Raw genomic sequence first — 23,315 nt, 5'->3', positions numbered from 1 at the left:
ATAACGTGTCGATAACAACTTGCCAAACTCGATATTTTGTTAATCGCTTTCATTTTTCCTAGCAGCGTATTATTTTATACTATTGAACAAGACGTAACTTCCGATTTAGGAGAGCGCTCGCTGGACTAATGGAAGGAAATTACGCAATCTAGCCACTTTCACATACCGAAGGAAAAAGAAGTATGCACAAAAATTCTACACGTTAACAGAATTGCCTGTTCGCAGAGTATGCTGTATGCAGTACAGTGTCTGCTTGGAACCGTATTAACACTAGAGTCCCTAGATATATCTTGCTTTCTTTAAGTAGCGACAAGCTTCCTAACGCTATTCCCCCGCAATTACTTGCACGCTGCTGCGAGCAACGTATATATATATATATATATATATATATATATATATATATATATATATATATATATAGCAGCGGCCGTTGACGGTCGCATGCTATCTAGGAAGATAATGGCGGCCGACAGAGTAGATGTCGCCACTTAAGAAAGAGCAGGAAGTCTAGGGACTTCAATTAACACGGCAACAAGCTTTAGAAACAACTGTCAGGGGCGCAGAAAGATTTCATAGAAAATGTCACTCGACCGATTTCATTCCTGTTCCTTCACCCAGTATGCTTTGTCTCGCCGCGTTTCAACGGCGAAGGATAAATAGTACGCTCGATAACGTGAGGAGGGCGCGGTTACAAAATGCAGATATAATTCGACATAGACTCAGCAGATACACAGAGGCAACACCTTACCTAGTTCATAGAGACGAATAAATGAACTGTGATACGGATCCTAGCGAGCGAAGCGTTACACCCAGCGAACGAATCAAAGCGTCTTCCCGCGCAGCGTCCCTACTGTTCCACCACTATGCGTGTCAGTGGCCGGGAGCCCACTGCGGTCCGTTGGGCGACAAGAGGTGCGGGAGCCACCGCGAGGCTTCCCCGTGTACGTAGCGTCCGAGGAAGGTCTCCGTGCATTTACCTGCTCGGCCTGGTCGAATGCCAAGCCGTAGTCCACCGTCATCTGCGGCAGAAACGCGCAAGCCGCCATTAAAGCATCCGCCGAGCTCTATACACGAATGCGAAGTATCGAAGGAGGCTCCGAACACATGGTGCCACCCTGTATCACTAAAATGGTTCGGCTCTATAACTGGCGGTAATATTGGCAGCCGAAATCTGAAAAGTTTTCGTTCGTCAGTGCCACTAGCTGGCCGCCTTCGCTAGTAAAATGTCCAGCATCAGGACTTTACCCGATCGAAAGATAGAGCGAAAAACCTTTCTGCGAATACGAGTCCAAATTCGCGAAGCAAATCGCACTCAAGCGAAACAATTCGCAATTGTGCCCGATGAGTCAATTGCCTTGAGTCAGTTGACACGCGGAGTAGCGCAATAATTACGAACCCTTATAAGATTGATTGACTTGAGTGATTGATTGATTGATTTTTAACGTCCCATAGTACGTGGAGGGCCCCGCAGTAATTTTGACCCTCTGGGGTCAAAGTGCGAAGACGAAGACAAGAATCGAAAACAAACACAACTCGACGAGTTGCAACTAAATCTAAGTGCACGAGCACATTGCAATTCGCGACCGTCGAAATGCGCCTGTCCCGCTGGAACCTGCAGCACTGCTGCAAGCTGGACAGCACAACGATAAAGCACCTCATCTGCGTGATTTCACAAAGGTGGGTACAACACTGGTGCTACCTTGCGAGTTGCAGGATATGTTTGTGTATTATGCAATCATTTTTACTGTGTGTGCCATTTTCAGGATTTCTAGTGGCAGATCGCTTGCATTTTATCTTTTGGTCATACCCCGGTCGGGAATCGAGCCCGCGACCTCATTCTCAGCAGCACAACGTCATAGTCACTGCGCTATGGCGGCCGGCACCCTTATTACGTGCGAACAGCCGAACAGAGCAGCGAATTCGACGACTCCTGGCTAGTCGACTACAGGGCCATTATTCACAAAAAGAAGTCCTTACGCTTCTTTCGTAAGAGCAGGTGTCAGTCAATGGTGATGTTGGACATATCATTAGCGAAGCTGGCCGACCAATGGCAAGCAGCATCTACGAACGAAGAGCTTTGCAATTTCGGCCCAAGATTTGTGTTTCCCAAGACGGTGCGCGTCGTGGAAAATACAAATATTGGGCCAATCGTCGTTTGGCACGTTGACATACCTATAGTACTTTGTTTAGATTTACTACCCGTGTGGCTACGCACCCAGTCTGGTCCCTGTCCACGATTAACTAACGCCGGCAAGGTGTTCATCCTGCGCCCACAGCATACGGACAGCTCAGACGCTGTTAACTATCAGCGGTAGTTTGGAAACTATAATCATCAGTATAGCCTCGTTGCTCGTCGAAAGAAACTTCACCGATCGCAATAACAAGCAGGAAAGCAGGAATGATTCTGCATTATCCATTGCTAACATATACCAGATTAAATCTTATAACAACATCTAAAGCCAATTAGAGAGGTGCTCATCGCGCCTACATTTACACTCACAGCGTCAATACGAAAACACAAAGTTTCCTAATGACAGCCTGCTTGTTTGCGTCAACCGGGCATGCGAGAGCTCTTCGTTTGCTTTCACAATGTCTGGACGTGGGCCAGCTCTTCCGGTTAATTAAAATGCACGCATGCACCATCAGATACCGTCGGTGGCACCTGACGCGTGTTTCACAAGGACTGAGGAAATAACCTTCGCTATGCTTGGGGATATTTTTCACGCAGGCTATGCTCATGTGATTCCTTATCGAAGGGTGGTGCGTGCTGCCATTTTGTGCGAACAAAACAATTGCGACTATAGGTTAAAGGCACGCTTCAGTCGAACATTTCGTCGGCCTGCTCCGTTGCTTGAAACTACTAATGGCAGTAATAGCTTGTGTACGAACGCGAGGTCCAACTCCTTTACTTTTTCGCTCGCAAGAACTGTCAGTCATTGTTCACGCACCTTTGCTGGTCAAACGTTCGCTAACACAACTGGGTGGTGCCGGATCTTACGATGAACTCATTTGTCGAAACTTGCCCAGCACTCGGCTCGTATCCACAAAAACCGTTCGTTCACTAGAGCAGTTCGTAAAAACTTGAGTCGCACACGATAAAGTTAGCGAACATTTTACAAGCCAACGCGCATGACCAATGACATACGGTACTGACGAATGAAAAACTTGAAAAACTTAACATACCCCTTTTCCTGTTTCTATTTCTTATTTTATTTCCTGCAGAGTGCTGAAAACTTATTCAAAGTGTGAAGACAACGAATGCAAGCGCAAGACTCGTAGAGAACTCGAATAAAACCTCACATCAAAGTAAAGTGAAACAGAAAAAATAAAACTACATAACATTTTTATTAAGGACTAAAACATAACGTTGTAACTGGAAGCTGAAAAGGACTACCAACGTCAACTTCACCTCCTTCCGTTATTTGAAATACAAACAATCGAGCACAAACACGAGAACGGTGCTGGGTGCAGTGTTATATCGCCTCTCCTTATTTGTGCTTGTTTTCTAGCAGCCATACATGTAACAAACCGCCCGACTAGGCACTTTTATTATCTATGTATTCTTCCTTGTCTGCTTGTCTCACTCTTGATTTCTCTTTCATTTTATTTATCATAAGCTTTGTTCACATTTGCACTAGTATAGGTTCGTGACAGTAAAAGCTAAATGCTGTCACAGGACTCAACGACTACATAGGGAAACATAAAAGGAAAGAAAGAGCGCAGATTTATTGTGCGAGCCGCAATCAACTACTTTACGCCAGCGGTCAGTACGTAATTGTAAGGTAGTACGTAAGGTTCAAAGACAGGGCTCTGCTACATCCTTTAAGGTCACTTTTCTTTTCTCCTCGAGCCCTCGCGTACCAATTAGTTTTCGGTGACATCACCTGTTCACTTTTGTGGAATCGGCGCACAGAACCTTTTCACTTTTGGTACTTTCAGTCCAGTTATTTTCTTCCAAATTTCGCATCATCCAGAACACCGAGAGCTACCAACCGAATTGACGGCCACCGTGGCGCGAGCGGCTATGCAGACAGGTCCGAAGCAGCGCTCCCGATACGACGTAACCGCGAACAGCCTTGGCACGGCTGTTCTGAAATAAAGGCACGACTATCCCGGCAGAGGCGGGCGCAATCTTGGGATATAATGATCTCGCAAGCTGTCGTGCAACACCGCTGACGTCCGCGCGGTCAAGGTCCCGCGTACAGCGACGGAGGCCGGCTGTCACGCTTGCCTAGCAGAGCACATCTTCCTCGACTCGCAATGATTTCACGACGGCGATGAGATTCCTGCACGCTTGCAGCCTAACCTCGCAAATCGTCTCAGTTTTCTCAACGTGCAGCGCTGTACACCTGGTAGGGAATACTGCCGCTGTTGTTAGCATGATAAAGGTATCAACGTTCCATACATGAGCAACGTAGGGTTAGCGGAAGGCTCCCCGTAGAAGACTTTACTATAAGACGAACAAAAATATCTTTATGAGCTCAGAGACAAGATATGAACAAAGGCTGTTCATCTCGTTATGCCCGTATGGCATTATGACCGATGTGTACCGTCTATGTCAAAAGCTGTCAGGCCACAGCACTTTCGACCAACGAGCCGGCTCAAGATGATGGATTGCTACTCGTATTTCATGCTCAGGGCATCAAATCACTGTGGGGTAAGATGAGTTCTCACGTTAGCTGCAAGGGAACAAGAATTCAGGATCGCCAGTCAGCCTCTAGCGCCTGTAAAGGAGTAAGTTTATCTAGGTCAATTACTCACAGGGGACCCTGATCATGAGAAGGAAATTTACAGAAGAATTGGGTTGGAGTGCATACGGCAGGCACTACCAAATCCTGACTGGGAGCTTACCACTGTCGTTGAAAAGAAAAGTGTACAATCATTGTTTTCTACCAGTGCTAACGTATGGGGCAGAAACTTGGAGGTTAACAAAGAATCTCGAGAACAAGTTAAGGACCGCTCAAAGAGCGATGGAACGAAAAATGTTAGGCCTAACGTTAAGAGACAGGAAGAGAGCGGCGTGCATCAGAGCAAACGGGAATAGCCGATATTCTAGCTGACATTAAGAGAAAAAAGTGGAGCTGGGCAGGCCATGTAATGCGTAGGATGGATAACCGGTGGACCATTAGAGTTGCAGAATGGATACCAAGAGAAGGGAAGTGCAGTCGAGGACGGCAGAAAACTAGGTGGGGTGATCAAGTTAGGAAATTTGCAGGCGCAAGTTGGAATCGGCTATCGCAAGACAGGGGTAATTGGAGATCACAGGGAGAGGCCTTCGTCCTGCAGTGGACATAAATATAGACTGATGATGATGATGATGATGATGATGATGATGATGATGATGATGATGATGATGATGATAGCCAGAATGGACATCGGAGACCAACCACATCACTCAGTCATTGCTCTCGTCATGTGTGAGAAGCTGTGCGAGCTAAGTTACACATATGTTCTCTTTTTTTTTTTTTTTCAATACGTCTTCGTCAAGGCTAATGAAAACCGATACTCTGCCATCCCTTCCTTTTCTCTGCGTGATCTTAACTGAGAGAAAACTTTCCTTCAAAGAGCTGCGAGCGAAGACAACAAAAAGCGCCAAACACTTCGCTTTAGTTTTCAGGCCTTCTTGGCCCTCTGTAAGAAGCTCTGTTGCAATATGTCATGGCTCCGATGTGGGCCTATTACTCTGAATTATCACTTAAGTATGAGTGTAGCTTGTATAAGCATTGTTGGCGCTGCTGGACGTGCTAGAAATAAAGATAAAAGCGTTGAGAACGTAAACAAAAAGCATAATCATTGTACATTTGCTTCGAAGATGACAGTAGGTGCAAGAACTGGGGTTGAATTCACAAATATTTGCATCCGTAAGCGTTATTTGCCATTAGCCGACCACTTTCGATAATGATATGTCCAGCATCAGGATTGGCTGGAACTTGCTCTCACCAACCATTCTGGGGTAAGGGCTTTTTGCGAATACGGGCCCTGCTTAGAAGCGAGCCTGGGGCGCTGTAACGTAAAATGACTCCAAACTCTTTTGATTCCAAACTCCTGACGTCAAATTTACGTAACCACCGACGCAAGCATCGGGCGGTGACCCGCAGCGTTGTCTGAACAACCCAATCAAACACTCTCCTCGTTTATAGGAGGTCAACTTTGTTCGCTTTCAAAACCAATAACATTGTCTACACTCAGCGTTTTTTTTTTTTATCTAATTGGCTGACAAGAGGCGAGGAGCACGCTCTAGTGGAGAGGGTTTCGATGGGGCTGAGCCAGCACAGTGAAAATAGATAACCGCATGAAGAGGGTGGTGCCGGCTTCTCCGATTTGTCCGCTTCGCCTTACTTAGCTTGCGGTGGCTGGTCGAAAATCGTGGCGGCGTGCAACGGAAGGATAAGAATGCCGCTAAAACGGATCCTCAGCAAGGAAGAGTTGCCAGAGCGATGTCGTATGCATGCCGAAAGGGCTAGATAACGTTTTACTGCCACGGAAAAAAAAAATAAGGTTTATCATGCGCAAATAAATACATGCTCACCGGCAGGTGCGAGTAGCGAGGGCCTGAGCGATCGGTGGGCAGCCATCTTCTATTCCTTTCGGAACGGGGCAGTCTGTAGCTATTCAGAAAATTTTTCAATTTTTTTTCCGGCATATTATTGCATTTTTTTAGCGTGCACGTCACTTTGACGTGGTGAGTTTTCGCGGTTTTGTGAGGTCGCGTGAGACAGGCGAAGTGGGCGTAGCCAGAAAACATTGGACCAATAGCAAAGGGCTAATAGTGAAAAGGCGTCGAACCAGGAATGAATATTTTTCTTTTGTGCGGTTTAATCATGCATAATCAGTGTGTACACGTTATATCAGATGGGGAGCTATCGCGGTTTTCGTGACGTCACGTGACAGACAGGCGAAGTTGGGAGTGGATCGAAAATGTTTTGACTAATCGTGGAAGCTGATTGTAGAAATGGGAATCAAAACAGTTTGGAATCATTTTACTGTATAGCGTCCCTGCTCACTCTTCCCTGCTTCTCTAATATTTTAGATCACCATGCCTAACTTCAAGCATAGCCGCTATAACAGCTCTTGCTTCGCGTTCTATATGCTGTTTATTTTTCCACATTTCACCTCGGGCCACAACGCAGCCAAGCAGCTAAAATATTAACGCCTGCCCCGTTCGGTAACAAGCAGTGTGATTCAAGCGTTGTACTCGACGAGCCGTGCAGGTCTGCTGGCTGTGTGCTCACCGAGTCCTCGCTGGTAGTGGTAGCCGAGCACAGCCAGTGCAGCCGCCATGGCGAAGAACATGAGCAGGGCCGTCGAGGCGACGCCGCACAGGGCCCGCTCCAGCCGCGTCCGCCGGTGCCACCATGGCGGGTTCCTGCGGAGAAACAGCCGTCAACGAGTGGCCCGCTTCACACTCTCGACGCGCAGTAAGCGCCAGACAGCCCTAAATATGCCAGTCTAGAAAAACATGCTTGTGACTTCGAAGCATAATGCACGTAGTGCGTGTGTACCGGGCAATGTCGGAAGCTGTGCGGTGTGCAACCTCCATGACAGACGGCAGCAATGTAACGGTAAACGAAACCCCCCTCCCCCATTCTCACTGACACGGCTGTCTTAATATTAAGAAGTACATTCCCTGTTCGTCGTTCTCAAAATACCAATATGAACGCCGCATTATCTGCTACACAGTCGACACGCTGGCGAACACACGCACGTGTTCTGCGGCACAATAATCGAAACAGCGACGACATCGCATCTGGCGGAGAAGCGCGGCACCTTGTATATCAGCGGGAGCTCGCACTTGCGAACACTTGACAGATCGACGCGTGATATGGCAAAGGGGCGTTGCTCGCAAAAGGGCGAAGCTTTCTTCCACACTGCGTTCTCCGACGCGCGTCACACTAAGTAGCGGCAGCTGCGATTACACCGGCGGCCCCGTGTATTGAACCAGCCGACAGGTGCGTCAAGCGCCGCTGACGCATCCTCACGGGCGCTCGTCGGCGATCCGCTGGTGCGGTCCGACGTCCAGCAGGCGGAACTCGTCCTCCCGAGTCTCCCGCGGCGCACCGGCGTCCATGGCGGAGGCCTCGGCTCGCTGCTTCCCGCCCCCGGTGGCGAAGCGCGCTTCGCCCTCTTCTTCCTCCCCCTCCCACGCACCACTGGCAAACACGCGTGACACGCCCAGCGCCAGGACTCGACATCGTCGTCTTGGACATGCACGCAAACCGTCGGCTCCGCACTGTTCTTCGTTGTATACGATTTTGGTGATATTTAAGTATGCAACCGATGCTCGCTAGTCAGACTTCCACATATTCCTTGCTGCCTACTTGTCTCCCGAGTCATTTGATTTCGTTTGGTTTCCTTTACAGACAGCGGCAAGAGTAGCGAAGCATTAGAAAGGTGTTTTGTTCTTAATAAAAACAACACGGCCCGCATTCATAAAAAGCTCTTACGCTTGAACAGGTCGTAAGAAACATTTTCATCCAATGGTGAAGTTTGACATATTATTACCGAAGACGGCCGACGAGTAGCAAAGATCCCTTCCAAACAAAACGCTTCTAAATTTGGCCCCGGAAGTTTTGTAAAGGTAAAAGACTGAAAAAATAGCATAACATGGCAAGAATTTATCAAGGAAGTCGTCTTGAAATAAGTATAAGTTCCTCCACGGCTGAGCAAGCATTTCTATATAGCATTGTCTGAAAGCGGGGCAGGGCCTCTCAGAGATGTTCGACATGACAAAGTTTTCTCTAAGTTGCTCAGCCGGTACTTCTAAAATGTCTTTTCCTTAAAGGTGAGAAACGGCGACAGAATAAGAAAAAATAAAGATCAATCGTTCTTGCACCTTCCATAAATCAAGGCACCGTTTTCTTCCTCGTCGTCTCGGAGTTACTGAGCCCGATAGCTTCCATGTGTTCTGCCTTGTTCGGTTGCTGGAAAGGGGCACATTGTTTCTGATCTAGTGGCGGAAAGCTCAACTTGGCTCTTCTGCGCCAGCTAAGTATCTTAATATAGAGACATCCCGTTTCTTTAGTAATGAGCATTGCAGCAAACGGCGAGATTTAGCAAGTGCTCAGTGTGCGCAATCGAACACGCGCTGCTCCTATAGTCGTGCAGAAACTTATCACGCAAGAATGTTATGAAAATCACTCAACGAGCGCACGGCATAATCATAAACGCAATATGATCTAATCCACAATAAATTGCTGGCTCTGACACCTCTAGTGATACGTGAAAAATACGATTATTGTCGACGTCACGCAAATGCCAAGAAATAAGCGGCGTTCTTTCAAACGAAAAGTCTCACTTCTGCTGCAGCTCTTTGCCGCTCTCATTGCATAGTGGCTTGGAAGGTCATCCTCTGAGGCGATAACCTTCAGCTTCTTTTCCTTGCATCATGAGTGGGCAAGCTGCTGGAGCGCATCATTCTTAGCAAATTTAACCATCACGTCCAGCAATTCGGCCACCTATCCCCACGACTATGCGGCTATCGGCGACGCACCTCGACTCAAGATGTGCTCCTGCCAATTTCCGAACAAATTATTGACAATCCGAGCGCAGCCCAACTGCGAGCCATACTTGCTGTTGACCTCTAATAGGTGTTCGACTCTGCAACCCACGACAGCACGCTGGATTAACCGCAACGGACAAGTTGCGGTACACGGTCCTATAGAACAACATGCGCGACTTCTTTCGTGCCCGAGCATTCACCATGAACATCGGCGGCGCATTACTTCCGCATCCCTCCCTAATCATCAAAGAGGAATACCTCAGGGCTCCGTACTATCCCCTACATTATTTAATTTGGCGATGTTTAAAGTAGACCGGACACTGCGGTCCATACCGGACATTGAGTACGCAATTTCGCAGATGGCTTCACAGCGTGGATCAGCGCAGGTTCTCCCGGCCACATTCAAAACACCCGGCAACAGGCGGCAGACGCAGTTCAGTTTTCTGCGCAAGAAATGGGCTTACAATTTTCCGCTTCTAAATCTGAACTGAACCTCACGCATCATCCAGGATGCGCACACCACCCCCTCCTCCAGAAAAAAAATATCATCATTCAGCACAGAGTGGACATCCCATAACAAACCAGCCTAAAATTCCTCGGCCTCAATGTTCAAAAAGACGGTGAAAGGAGACACCGCAATCCGGCACCTGCTGCGACAGGGAGAACAGATACTTGACATGCTGTGTCGGGCTCTTCTCACGAGAAGGGACTTAAGAAGACGGACATGCTCCGCCTCTGGGACACCCTCATCATGCCACGCTACCCGCACCATCTATCATACACTAAGCTAACGCAGCGGCAAACTGAACAGCTCGAGGAAGTCTACCGCAAAGACGTCAAAGTGGCCCTGTGGCTGCCTCTCAGCATAAGCAAAGCGCTGTTAGACAAAATGGGGCAGCACAATACTCTGTCAGAAATAATGTCTATTCACCGCACGAGGCAGAAGCTCTATCTGGTCCTCATGTCCCAGATTCAGGACATCCTCAATGGCTAGAAATAGCCCCCATTCCACCAGAGAAGCGGCAACTCCTCCACATCACTCCACTACCTCACAATATGCAACCCGCTCGATATGCTGAAAGACGCCGACTACGTGTTCTGTTCTTGATTAAACATGCTCTCAGGAATCCTAACACAATCTATGCTTCTATGGGGACGCCAGAACATCAAAGAAACGCGCTGCCATAGCAGTTATAAACCACCATGGATACACGGTATAATGACTTTCATAGAAGCGATAACTGACCCAGGCTTCGCCGATAACCCCGAGTACAACATAGTGCCACAAATAACCACCTCCCAAAGCATGCTAAACGCATCCTTGAATAGCAGCCGGGGTTGATCCTTCATATTTGTCCGATATTGCAAAGAATCTGTGTGAGAATGTGACGCATTCCTTCACTGCCTCTGTATGTGGAAAACTGTTGACGGCGATTGCGACATAGAATAAGACTCTTCTGCAATGATTTTCAATAAAGATGTTGTAACCACCACCACCTGCGCACAAAACCTCCACGAAGTGCCATACTGGGTCCAGCGAACTAGTGGATACCTCTAATACAAATCTTGCAGCACCGCAAAGGTCTCACCACTGACTGGAGGCTTTCGGATCCATGTATGTCAGCATAGTTTTAGGCAGCCGTAAAGTAGTTCACCCGACGAGAAGCGGCGTTCTTTCGACAAAGCTACCGCGAGAAACCTGTGAATGTCAGACATCATATGTGGCGAGCGCAGTTCTCCCAGGCAGCTAAAAGATATCCGATAGCAGTGCTGTTCCGAGCCCCTCCTTTTTATGCGAAAGAAAGGAAGGAGCAGTCGGCCAGGTAAGTACTCTGGTCGTGGCGATGCCCGCAAGGAGAGTAAATGGAGCGCGGCGAAACGGCATCCACAAGGCGTAAAAGCTGTGTGCTTTAAGAGCCAACATTTACTCTCCGTGGCTGCTTTTTACAACCACTCGGGACAGGAATACACAGGGGAGCCGAAACGGGGTCCGATTACACGGTATACTGCGCCACAGCCGCGTTGTAACGAGCGGCTGGAAGACTGCGTGTTTTGTGGCACGGCTGCTTCGCGGCATCCGTGTACATTTAGCATTTAGCAGGGGCATCATCATCACCGTCATTATCAGCAAAATTAAGTACGCTGGAGGATAAAGACTTCCACTCTCGTCCTATGGCGACCATACTCAACTTATGAATTTCCTGTCCTTATCAATGCAAGTGATTTCTTAGAGCTCCCGACTATAGTTCCGCTTCCCTTGAAGCTCACTTTCTTACTTCTACAGACCAACGGCTATCTCCACCTTTGCTATGTAGCCAACCCAAGATTTTTTTTTTTTTTCAAATACGTGCGGCGGTTGCAGTGACCTGTCTACGTTTGACAGAATGCACAGTGGGCTGTCTTCGCATAATGCTTCTTCTTGTTTATCCTAAACGTAGGCGCGTGTTCAGCTTGGCATCACAGCTCACTCATCGAAACCATCGCCTGATGAGAGCCACCCCTACCCTGCGTGAGCTTTGTTTTCGAGCGTGCGAGCGCGAATAAAGCACGAAGTATAGGTACACGCTGGCCGCTGGCGATTAAAGAGCGGGAACGTCAAAATTGTCAGAAGTGTGCGCATCACTCCAAACTCGCTGGCCACGGGCCGCGTGGGACTTATACTGTCTTGGAGATTTCACATCTACTGCAGTGGTCGCTTCCACACCTTTGTCTGTTCAGCGTCAATGGACACTTATCAATCACACCTACTGACAGAAATGTCGGAACTCACAAGCACTCTAGCGGTTACAAAAAAAGAGCCTGGCTGTGCTCATACAAGAACGTTGGTCTTGTGTCTCATAAGCATTTGTGATACTTTCACATCGCATGCCTTGTGGTAGCAATATACTTTTTTTTTCTTTTCTTTTCTTTTAACACGAAAGTGTTTTATGCCGGGGTCCACCAAGACTTCACTGACGTATTTCCGTCACGGAAATACGTCATAGAACATAATACAAAGAAAGAAACCAGAAGAAAAAGTTCCACAAACATGCAAAATTTGGAAATCGAACCCACGACCTCTCGGTCCGCGACGATAGATCGCCGAGCGTTTAACCCATTGCGCCACAAACGCATTTGCAGAGAGCTACACAGACGCGCCTTATATATCTAACACTCCTCCGTGTACCCGCGCTCTTGCTCGGGGCGGTGCCGCCGCCTACGAGCAGAAAAGAGAAGTACTGCATTATGACACTAACGCGCACCGACAGTGAACGCTTCGGTGGTTTCAGCACTACGACGCCTCGATGCCAGCATTCGAAGGGACGCTGGCATCAAGAAGCACTACCAACGCCACCTAGGTGGCGTTCACCGTACTCAGCACAACGGAGCGTGGCCTCCGCAATTAGCTCTGAAAATGTTTCTGAAGTTGATCGCGGAGGCTGCAATTACGACGCGCTGTACGCGCTGATTTGACTCGGTGACGATTCAGTTACGTGCTTTGTCTTGCGCGTTGTATTAGTGTGTCAGTTACGTGCTTCGTCTTTCGCGTTGTGCTAGCGTGTGCAGCGTAGTGCAGCTTCCATATGCACGACGGTTGCTCATGGTCATCGACGTTGGTAGTCGTGATGGAGGAGACGTGCCACCAGGCGTCAGCGTGGGTGCATCAACGCCTAAGGGCGCTTTAGCCACAAAACACCAATAGACATTATATATCAATGTGCAATAAACATTACACTACTTCTGTGAAGACACGTTTCACTTTCGTGTTCTATACCGATTCCTATATAAGAGGGATCAACCACATTTTTTGTGAGTTCTTGGTGTCCATCTGCAGTATTCCTGCGATTACAGGTAGCCTTCTTTTTGCACCGAGACGTTTGACTCATTAAGACGAGCGGCATTTCTTTTCTCAATGTCTCAAAGGACAAAATTTACTTGATAAATTCAACATGTTTGCTTATGGGCGCACCACCACCTCTCCTGCACTAGACGTTTTATTTGTTGCGCGAAGCAGCTGACGATAGATACTCAACTCTGAAAACATGCGCTTATTCACGCGTGTACTCCCCGGCATAATTGCACGCCGCCTGCCCCGCCTCCTTTCTTTATATGTAGTTCTCGAACCGTTCTCTTGGTCCTTTTGTTTCGCTGCTGCGAATCAGCATGCATCTTTAAATGTTTCCTCGATACCAAGCGTGCCGGTAAAGGAAGCCTTCTGTCATTCTTTCAGAGCTACCCGCAAGACCCCGGCATGCTTGTGCGTCGGAAGATTATACGCACGAGTGATGTTCGCCACTGGCTCGATGGCGCCTTGTTTATTCGGCAACACACTGCCGTCGCCTGCATGGCTGAATAGTCCAACCAGCACTACTGGAGGCGGACGGAGGTCGCGTGAGACAATGGTCGACTCGCGTGAATGGCGGCACCGATGCGGTTGACAACCGAGCCCAGTGAACTAAACGCGAGGTCATGAGTCCAGAGAGCCGCTGAGGGCTGTTAAGACATCACTGTGGCACGTTTCCGGTTTGAACCTGAGTTACGAGGTACGAATTCTCAAGGTTTTCGTTCGTCACAATTGCTTGACGTTGGCCGGCAATCTTCGACAATGTTACATTCGCTATCACGAGTGGTCGACGTCTGCTCATACGAACCAGTTGCGCGTAAGAACTGCTTCGCAGAGCTTTTAGGTGCGAAGCACCTTATGCGCCCAGGCTGTCGGCGTCTCCTGTCATAATCGTCGTCGTCGTCGTCGTCGTCTTCCACAGCTGGTTGGTTGCCTCTCATCATTCCAGCGTAGAATTTCACTTCTCTTCTGTCGTCGTAGAGGGGAGGCCGCGTTTACGGGGTTATGAGCCATTGCTTAAGGCAGTATGAGCCCGTTAGCGGTGCATCACTGCATGCTTCGCACCTCCCCAGGTTTCAGGTTAGTGGAGCTGCATTTCGCTCAACGGGTCATTTGAAACTTACGCATAATTGTGCAGGGCGGTCTTTTTTTTTTTTTCTCGAAGGCACTGTATGCTATTGGCGGGGGGCCGTCTTCGGTAATAAAATTTCCGACTTCCCGATTGACTGGCATCCGTTCGTGCGAACACTTCTAACATATAAACTTCGGGAATACCAGCCTAGATGCCGCACTAATGCCTTCATCATACCCAGCGAGACCACATAGAACCGACTGAGTGCATAGGAGCAGAAAACACGCTTAACTGCATCACTTAATATCGGCAACAGCATGATACGAGAACGTGCCCAAGGACAACGAAGGCACAACGCGTTCTCCTGCCTAACCGACTATAGTCAACGCTACTGCACCTCGAAAAGCCTTACAGCATAACAAAGGCGTGGTTTAGAATTCACTCCTCACATAACAGCAAGCAAGAGATGGCCTCTGCCCAGTGAACGTGGGACGGCTCCACCACCTTGAATGAACCCTGCCTTCCCTTCACGACTCATGCCCGACACGAGGATAGCGGAGCCTCGTTCCAATACGCTTCAACGCGTCCGCGTGCGTGCCAGGAATGAGGTTACGGCGACGGCAAAGGCCCAAAGTGGCCGTCGCCATTCGTCCACGACAGGATATCGCCCGCATGCAACCAGACGCGTGGCCGCCGGCCGAGATCGCGCCGGGAGACCGAGGGAGCTGCTCTCACCGTTGGGCGTGCCTCATGTCTCGGCCTGCTGTGGCGGCGGCTGTCCACGGAATCCGGAAGGCCCGAGTGGCGCAGTGCGACGGCCCGTTGGACGGGTCCCCGGTGAGGGCCAGTCGGACGGGTCCTGCTGCCGGCCCAGGCCGCTGCCTCTCCGCGATAAGAACCGTTGCGCCCACCTGACGCGCCCCGAGGGTCATTGCCACCAGGGACAGCTGAGCGCACGCTGTATCATTGGCCAGGTCTCGCCGGCCGGAGCGACATACGCGACTTCACGAGGCCAGACACATTACACCCTCGGGCAACCGACCGCCGACTCCGGTTTCACGAGTCGGGCGCGCGCTTCCTGATTCCCTAAGATCGAATCGTTCGGAAAAGTATGTAGCCTTGCCCATCTGCTGCCCCGAGGAGGGTCCTTCCCTCTCTTCACGTTCGCCTTTCCCCCCTCGTTGACAGCAAAGCTTCAAAGGCAGGCCTGACAATCAAGAGAAGTTGTCACTAAAGTCCCGAAGCACATCTATAGCGGCGCGCACATTTGCTCGGGGTATCTTTTGGCACCCGCGGCTGTTTGTGGTGCTTTTCCACGTAGGTTTTCCTTTTTCTTTGCATGTAGTTTCCCAGTTTGCTTTGTATCTTGTCAGCAGCGAAACAAGCTTAGAGACAAGGGGTCAATCAGCAGCTGACAGCTTTGCTACGGGCGTAGTTATTTTTTTCATCTTGTATTTAGGCAGCGTTGAACGTGCTTTCTTCAGCGTCTCCCACAAATAAAGGACGCGGAAAATACGATAAATCTATACCACAAGCGAACTTTTACAGATATTTAATTACGCGTGAATCTCAGGCAAAAGCCTGGCATTGCCACACGATGATCGCTGCATGTCGTCCATTATACGCAGTAATTTGCGTACACGGAACACATCGAAGCAAAGCGTTCGCAAGTACGTGTAGTGGAACGCATGATGATTACAAACCCTCTGTCCTTTCCATATCAACATTTTTTTTCTTCAGGGCGTGCCCCCGTCCTCTTTCTGTGGGCCTGGGAGCAGCCGGTCGATTTAGAATCTGCATGAGGCCAAACCGACCATCACGTCGACCGCGCAACTAAGACGACAAAGCCTCAGGGACGCCAACGGCACCCTTTTTTTGTGCCATTGCTGCAGCAACGAGATTACGCGAGAAAACAGTTTTGATGTCAGTAAGTAGCCATAAGCAAGAGAATATTCAACTTTTCCCATTCTTTCCACTTCTGTAACCAACAACAGATATACCAACTTGTTGTATCTTCAGTTTATCAGTTCAGTTTCATTTAATCATCAGCTCAAGTTCAGGATATTGTCAGTCTCTATTCTGAGCCTTGTAAGTTATGTGTTGCACTGAAAAGTTTTTCGCGGTACTGTTCAGATTGTATAATGAGTTTTAACACTGTGATGCCATTTGGATGATGTGAGTACTGAATAAGAAATAAGTAAATCGCTTCGAGGTAGTATTATGGGACGAAACCTTTAGGAGATCCCATTCTTAGTCTGCGCCATTCTTATAAACCAATAGGAATTAACGTGATAAATGCAAATTACTTGCAGGCACACCTCCAGTGAGAGTTACGTTCGCTTCGATCGAGGTGCTGGCCCCGAGCGTGATCAACAGGTCCGACAAATAAACAAACTTGTCGTCATTATTTTTATAGGTAAAGAAAGTTATTGTTCTATACGCGGTAAAATATAGAACGTTGGAAGGTATTTTTCTATCTCGCATAATCTAAGGTTCGAAACTTGGGGCAGGTGTTTTGGATTCATATTTTAAAGATGTAGTGCACGGTGCAGTGAGAACAGACAGAGAAAGCGCTCACATCACACATGTGCGATTTACACATGTGCGGTTATACGAAAATAACGCTTAAACTTCACTGACACTTCGTTACATAGCCAACGTTACTTCTTCTCACTGTATTGCGCAACCTTTTTCGAGATATTAAGAGGTAAAGATCAGTAATAGATTCCAGTATCGTCTGCTCGTTTTCCTTTTCTTTTGCATCGCGGAATTGTGGTGCGTTCCTAAAGTGCAGCACTCAATCGTGAAGCGAACTATTCATCTACCCGCTCCTAGCACAGGTTCTTGGTTCCATACAAGCACAATAATTACTGATTGCAATCAATAACACATAGGATATGAGCCACCTTAAACAAATACCAAAACGAAAGCGTTAACGTCAGCACCACCACACGGAAGCAAATGCGACATTTCCTGAAATAAAAATTGGTCGATGTCGCTTTTCTTTTTCTTGTTTCTTCTTCCTCAAATTCGTAAATTCGTTTTTTTTTTCGTCTTCGTGTGCGTGCGTGCGTGCGTGCGTGCGTGCGCATTTGAAGAATTTATTCATGTATATCCGCGGTTGTACAACGTTAGGGCATTCCTGTGATAGAAGTCTTCTGCTGTCATAAAGGGCTCCCAGGCACGCTCGAGCTATTTGCAACAGCTTTTCGCTTGAAATAAAATTTCGCCGGAAATAAAAAAAAAAATCGTAATATCAACAAAATCGGACAACACTTCGCGGCTACGAGAAGGGAGCATCCTTTACTATCAAGCATGAGTCTCTGGCTTGACATGCAACGCGGAAGTGAAATTGATAGTTACAGTTTGCGTTGCCTAGCATTGTGTATATTGAGCGTCCCCCGTGCCAGCAAAAGATGCGAAGTTTCTTGATTACGTTGGAGTGAGTTTGCATGTTATCTTGCCAGAGGACTTTTCTATAAAGGTGACGAGCACACGCCGCGCGTTACTCTACGCAACTTGAAACTTTCTCTGGGAGAACTGTACCTAATCGAAACACAGCTCATACAAGTGTGTAATTACGAAGCGAGCGTTCGTGATTTGGGGATGATTGCCAAGGATTACTGGTAAGGCTGCAACGAGCACACTTCTCCGTTCCGATTGTTCGGGAGGATAGTTAGCGTCGTTCGGTGCTCCATCCCGACTGGCTTAAAAGTTCGCGCATCCGTAAGGGGTACGACGTACGGGAGTACAATTTCGCATTGGCAATTGGCGCGAAATCATTCAAGTTCTGATTGCCGTACTTTGCAGCTCGCAGAAAACATGAGTTACAACCTGATAATTTTTTTTTCATAAGAGAACGACCCTCCATTTTCTCTACAAGTGACAAAGCACGCATAGTTGCGCAGCGCTTTCCATAAGCTGCGTGATCTGCTGCAGAACCTGGCGCGATGCGCAACTGATCAGCTTCGCCGATGTCCCGCGTCATGTCTGGATTATGAGATCCCCAGAATCCGTTTCGGTGTGTGGAGGCGAAATTGCGCCCAAAATATATGCGCAGTGTTGGGAACAACGCAGAGAAAGCGGCATGTGCAGCCTCTGTTCAGAGTATGTAAGGCCATGGTGCGCGAACATAGCAGTCGTTAGGCCACGCACTGGATTTCCACGGGAACCATTAGCTATGGATGGTGTGACACTTAAGGAAGCTTTAAAGATCTGGAAGGTGCATACGTGAGCTCCGCCTACTCTCCAAAGCTTCGCAGAGCACAGAATGGAATATCCAGCGTCACGACAGGCGCGGCCCGAAATTGGATACGGCCCATACTCCGAATCTGGGCCCGTATTCACAAATGTTGACATATTGAGCTATTGTCGTCTTGAGCATTTCTTCATTGATCAAGTTCTGGCGTTCGCGACTTTAAACGACGTGATAGTGATACCATAGACGCAACGATGGTCAATAGTAGACAGTAATTATCTAAGAAATATATCGCGAACACGCACCTCGGTCTGTGCGCTTTTGACAAGGATAATTAAGCATATATGTCAAAGAGAAGTGAAGATGAGAAAATGAACACACGTGCGCGCGCGCACGCACGTGTGTGTTTTGTTGTTGTTTGTTTACAACTAACTGATAAGATTAACACTCTTTCTGATCAGACAAGTACACTCCAGCGCCGCACGGATGTCGACGCCTCCACACCTGCTGTTTCTGCCGTCTTACGCGGATAGCGCTTTGCGAGTGCGACAGGAGTGGATGTCGTGAGATTGCTCTATTATCTGAAGTAGAGCCTGTGGTGTGTAAACCACTCTACTATACTGCATATCAACCCTATTTCGTTTTATGCTATGCCCATGTCTCTAGTCTATTTTAATAGCGCGCCTTACTTTCGTTCAATTTACATGCTACATGATTGGCCTCGTAATTGCGGAGGCGCTCCCATCTTCGAGCTAGGCGCTCGATCGAAATCCGACGGAATCCCGATCACGTGGCTACTCCGCTTGCTTTGGGAGCAGTTAGCACGTTCGGCTGGGGCAGGCTTTCTCTGGCTTCACTCTCGAGAGGGCTACTCATCGCTGCAAACCGAGTTGGAGCGTGGTAGGAAACAGTCCGATACACCGATTAAGGCTCTTTACGTATTTCTTCCTACGAGATGCGTGACCCAACGCAAGAATGTTTCGAACGCACTGTGGTTGAACGCAGCGTCACGAGATGTCGCCACAAGCACAGCTTTTACCATCTACATCTGGCGGTGCTCTGGCGTGCGTCCACACTAAGTGCACTGCCCGCCGTTGTCGCTCTGTGGCTTTAGCGTTCTACTGCTGTGCATGAGGAAGCGTATTCGATACCCAGCCGTGGTGACCGCATTACGACCAAGGTCGAATGCAGAAGCTCTCGTGCACCAAGGTTTGAGCGCGCTCTAATTAAGGAACCTACAAGTGGTCAAACGTGAGGCTAATCTCTCTAATATAGCCCCTCTGTTGCAGTGGCATACGCCAAACGCCGTCAATCAATTAACCAACAAGCGCGTACGCTAACACGTCTACGCTATGATGAATCAATCGATCGATTAATTTAAGAAGCCAATCTCCCCGTATTAGGCGGTAAATCACAGTTTGCATTGCGAGCACTTCAGTGCTTAAGTGTAGTGACAAAACAATTAGGCAGAGACACTTAAGACTGCTTACGTGTGGTAATGCGAAAGCATTGTGCCGTTTGCAGACCTCGGAACGTCATGAACGCACTCATTTTATGCACTCATGACGTAGCGCCACCTCCTCCCCATTGGCTGCGTTGTCTAGTGCCCTATGACGCACGCACTAGGCCACACCTTTAGTGAGCCAGATGGATGCGATGTAACGTGTGCAATGACGTACGCACTAAGCACAACTCAGCCAACTAGAACCGTGAGCAGACGCGGCGGCAGGGAAGCGTGCTCGTCGCGCACCCCGGAGGCCGGGGTTCGATTCCCACCCAGACCGAACTGTACCAAATTTTCTTTTCAAAGCCCCTAATTTGCTTTGTTTACAGGAATCTCCATTAAAAATTTGAAGTTAATCCAAGACATTTTTTTACGTGCCTTTACTCTTCGCGTCGTCAGCTGGCCATTTTTGGTACCATCTTTCGGTCACGTGTGTGTCGACGGATTTTCGCGTAATGGGGTATATAATGCTTTCGCATTAAAACATGTCAGCCAAGTTGCGTGCATAGCGCTACTCGGCTTCCACGTTCAAGAACCAGCCGGCCTACACACAACCGTTACCAGTGACAAGGTTCTAAGGAAACAGGGGCCGAAGTCACAAAGCGCTTCGCTCATAATGGCTGTTTGCCGTCTCAGCTAATAATATCCTCGCCATCAAGATTGGTTAATTGTATAGCGTAATAATTCTGCTATGACCCCTAGCATTGCCGTTATCAATATTTGAGATTGATTAATTAATTATAATAAATAATTTCTTGGTGAATATGGGCCCGGAATTGCAGCATCTTAGCGCCGATTCCAGGCAGCGAAACGGATCTTCCAGAGCGCTTTCTTTGGGCCGGAAACCTGCGACAGAATGCTAACGCCCTCGTGCTGCATAGTCATCGACGATAATGAGAAAGAAACAAGTGTGGCCCACCTTATTATTGCGGGTCACGCGTACGCACAGCACGGATGGACCAATTAACGGATCCCACCAAAGGATCCGCTAAAGGATCCGTGATCGTGCTGACCGGGGCATCGCATTCACAGTGAAAAATTCGATTCCATTATAACAACGCCCATAAAGAAAATGCGAAATGACGAAGAATAAAAGAACCACAGACAGCGAGTGTTAAGTATAGAAAGAAATTTGTGTTCTTCACTGAGGCTATAAGAGCAATCCTAAAGCGAAAGCGCGCGAGCAAGGTTACGCCCGAGACAAAGGGGGTCTTGCAGGTAGATGTATATTCCAAAAGCAGCCTTCAGAAACTGTTCTTAATCTCAAGTAATAATAATAATAATAATAATAATAATAATAATAATAATAATAATAATAATAATAATAATAATAATAATAATAATAATAATAATAATAAATGTAGATGCAGTATTAATCACTTTTTCCTGTGAAAAAGATCAGAAACAGGCGAGGCCCACGCGCATGCTCTGTGCTGTGCCCATTCCTGAAAGCAGTGCCAACAGCAACAGATGGACGCCTGAATCTCGGAGCCGTTCTTCGCGTGTGCGATGCTTTCATTGCCGAGGCGATCACGCGACGGCTTCAAGCAGCGCGGAGGAGGCGACTGCGTTTTTCTATTGTGCCAGCGGCTGATGCAACCGGGTCTCGCTTGGACAAATCGGCCCCCTCTCAAGAAATAACTGCTTTCGGGTGTCTCGGCAGATAGCGAGCATATCCAGTGTGAAGCGAAAACAGTCGTAGAATCTCTCGATGGCGAAACCGGCCCGGATGCTGCGCTTAGACGGATGGGTCCGTGGATGCGTTTGTGTGTTTGCCTGTGCGCTAGCGTGTGCATGTGTGTGCCTGTCTGTTTAGATGTTGGGAGAGGTGTTTACTTCATACAACTTGTGCACGTGCTATCGTTACTATTGTTATTATTATATGTTTTGAAAACATACACGTATATACACTTGACAGGAAAGAGAAAGCGAGGAGCCGGCTGGCAACTGCCACCGGGACGGGCACAACGCCTGTCAACTCTTCGGAAAGGAGGAGACAGGAACATAGACATGCTATGACAAACACACACACACACACACACACACACACACACACACACACACACACACACACACACACACACACACACACACACAAGTCAGCAAGCATCGCTCGTTTTTGTGAAAGGACGCGGTGCCCAGATTTTTTAAAGATTCTTTTCCCGAATAATTCATTTTACCTTTCATCATTCATTCGCCCTCGTTATCGCTTCGCCGTTATCGCATGCAGCAGTCACTGGATGCGACTGGTGATAAGAAACAGATCTAATCAAAAAAAAAAAAAAAAGTGTCGGGAAGAACTATTACCGATGCTTGCAAGTTACGGTGAGTGGTCGTGAGTAGCGAATTGTGCCCCCGTCTGCAAGTACAGCGTTAAGGCGCATCATACGTTTTGAGGTTATATGCTAAGTTCGTGCGCAGTGCGCCCCATACACTATAGAATATAGAAATACGCAGCATACGAACATACTAGTCTAGAGTTCGACGGAAACTCTTCTGGCGAGGAAGTGACACAAACGAAATAAAACACACATTCGCCAATTAAATGAAGCTGTAATATCGATACTAACGTTCTGTCGTTATCGATATTCTATTTCATTTTATGTAGCGAGTGTGCGTTTCACTTCAGTTATAAGAACGTAGTGCGAGCACCGCGGCCCGTAGACTAACAAAAAAGTTCTTAACTCTAGAACCTACTCTAAATCGTGATGTCGAACGTATTATGAATTATCGAAGGAGGCCGGTGAATCGTGTGAACTAAACTGAGAGATCATGGGGGGGGGAGACCTAAACAGCTCTGTTAATTCGGCCCCACGACTGCAGATCCCATACGGTGCATCGTATCCTTATTGCTCTGACGTTGGAGACGGACAACATGTATCATTAACTGCGGTGTTTAATATCTTGCAAACGCGTATGTAAGCTACCAAAGATGAACAAGTGAGTCGTCACGATAACAGAGTCGCCGAGGCAGTCTATACACTTCAGTCTATGCGACGCGGAGTCTATACCCTATGCGAGCAGGATTCGTCGAGCCTGCTTTGTACGCGCCGTTTTTTCGAATACCGTCTAAACGTGGTCGCAGCGCACATCTTTCCCGGAGCGCGATCGGCATGAAGACGGCGAGAGCCAGTGGTGCCTGCGGGCTGACGCGGGTCCCTTGTTTGCCACTTGCGACGCAGCGAGGTCAAGAGGGCGACGCGTGAAGACATCGTCGAG

The 23,315-nt window shown here is 48.1% G+C and overlaps 1 protein-coding gene across 4 annotated transcripts in view; it reads right to left on the bottom strand.

Moving 5' to 3' along the window:
- The window catches only part of LOC119446755 (neprilysin-2-like), a 97,449-nt gene that overhangs the window by 35,820 nt on the left and 38,314 nt on the right, over nucleotides 1-23,315 (bottom strand). Inside the window, exons 1-3 of one of the 4 annotated variants that reach the window (XM_049664366.1) lie at nucleotides 7,980-8,126; nucleotides 7,233-7,366; nucleotides 978-1,019 (exon numbers count right to left, since the gene is read on the bottom strand). In XM_049664366.1, the coding sequence (XP_049520323.1) occupies nucleotides 978-1,019; nucleotides 7,233-7,366; nucleotides 7,980-8,068 (265 nt within the window). In that variant the 5' untranslated portion in view covers nucleotides 8,069-8,126. Of the gene's footprint in view, nucleotides 1-977; nucleotides 1,020-7,232; nucleotides 7,367-7,502; nucleotides 7,723-7,979; nucleotides 8,127-23,315 lie in introns of those variants that run through there. The other 3 variants (XM_049664368.1, XM_049664367.1, XM_037711290.2) reach the window with 3 other exon arrangements.

The sequence above is a fragment of the Dermacentor silvarum genome, chromosome 3 (assembly GCF_013339745.2).
Source record: "Dermacentor silvarum isolate Dsil-2018 chromosome 3, BIME_Dsil_1.4, whole genome shotgun sequence".
Taxonomy (NCBI): domain Eukaryota; kingdom Metazoa; phylum Arthropoda; class Arachnida; order Ixodida; family Ixodidae; genus Dermacentor; species Dermacentor silvarum.
This window is presented reverse-complemented; position numbering and strand designations above follow the sequence as displayed.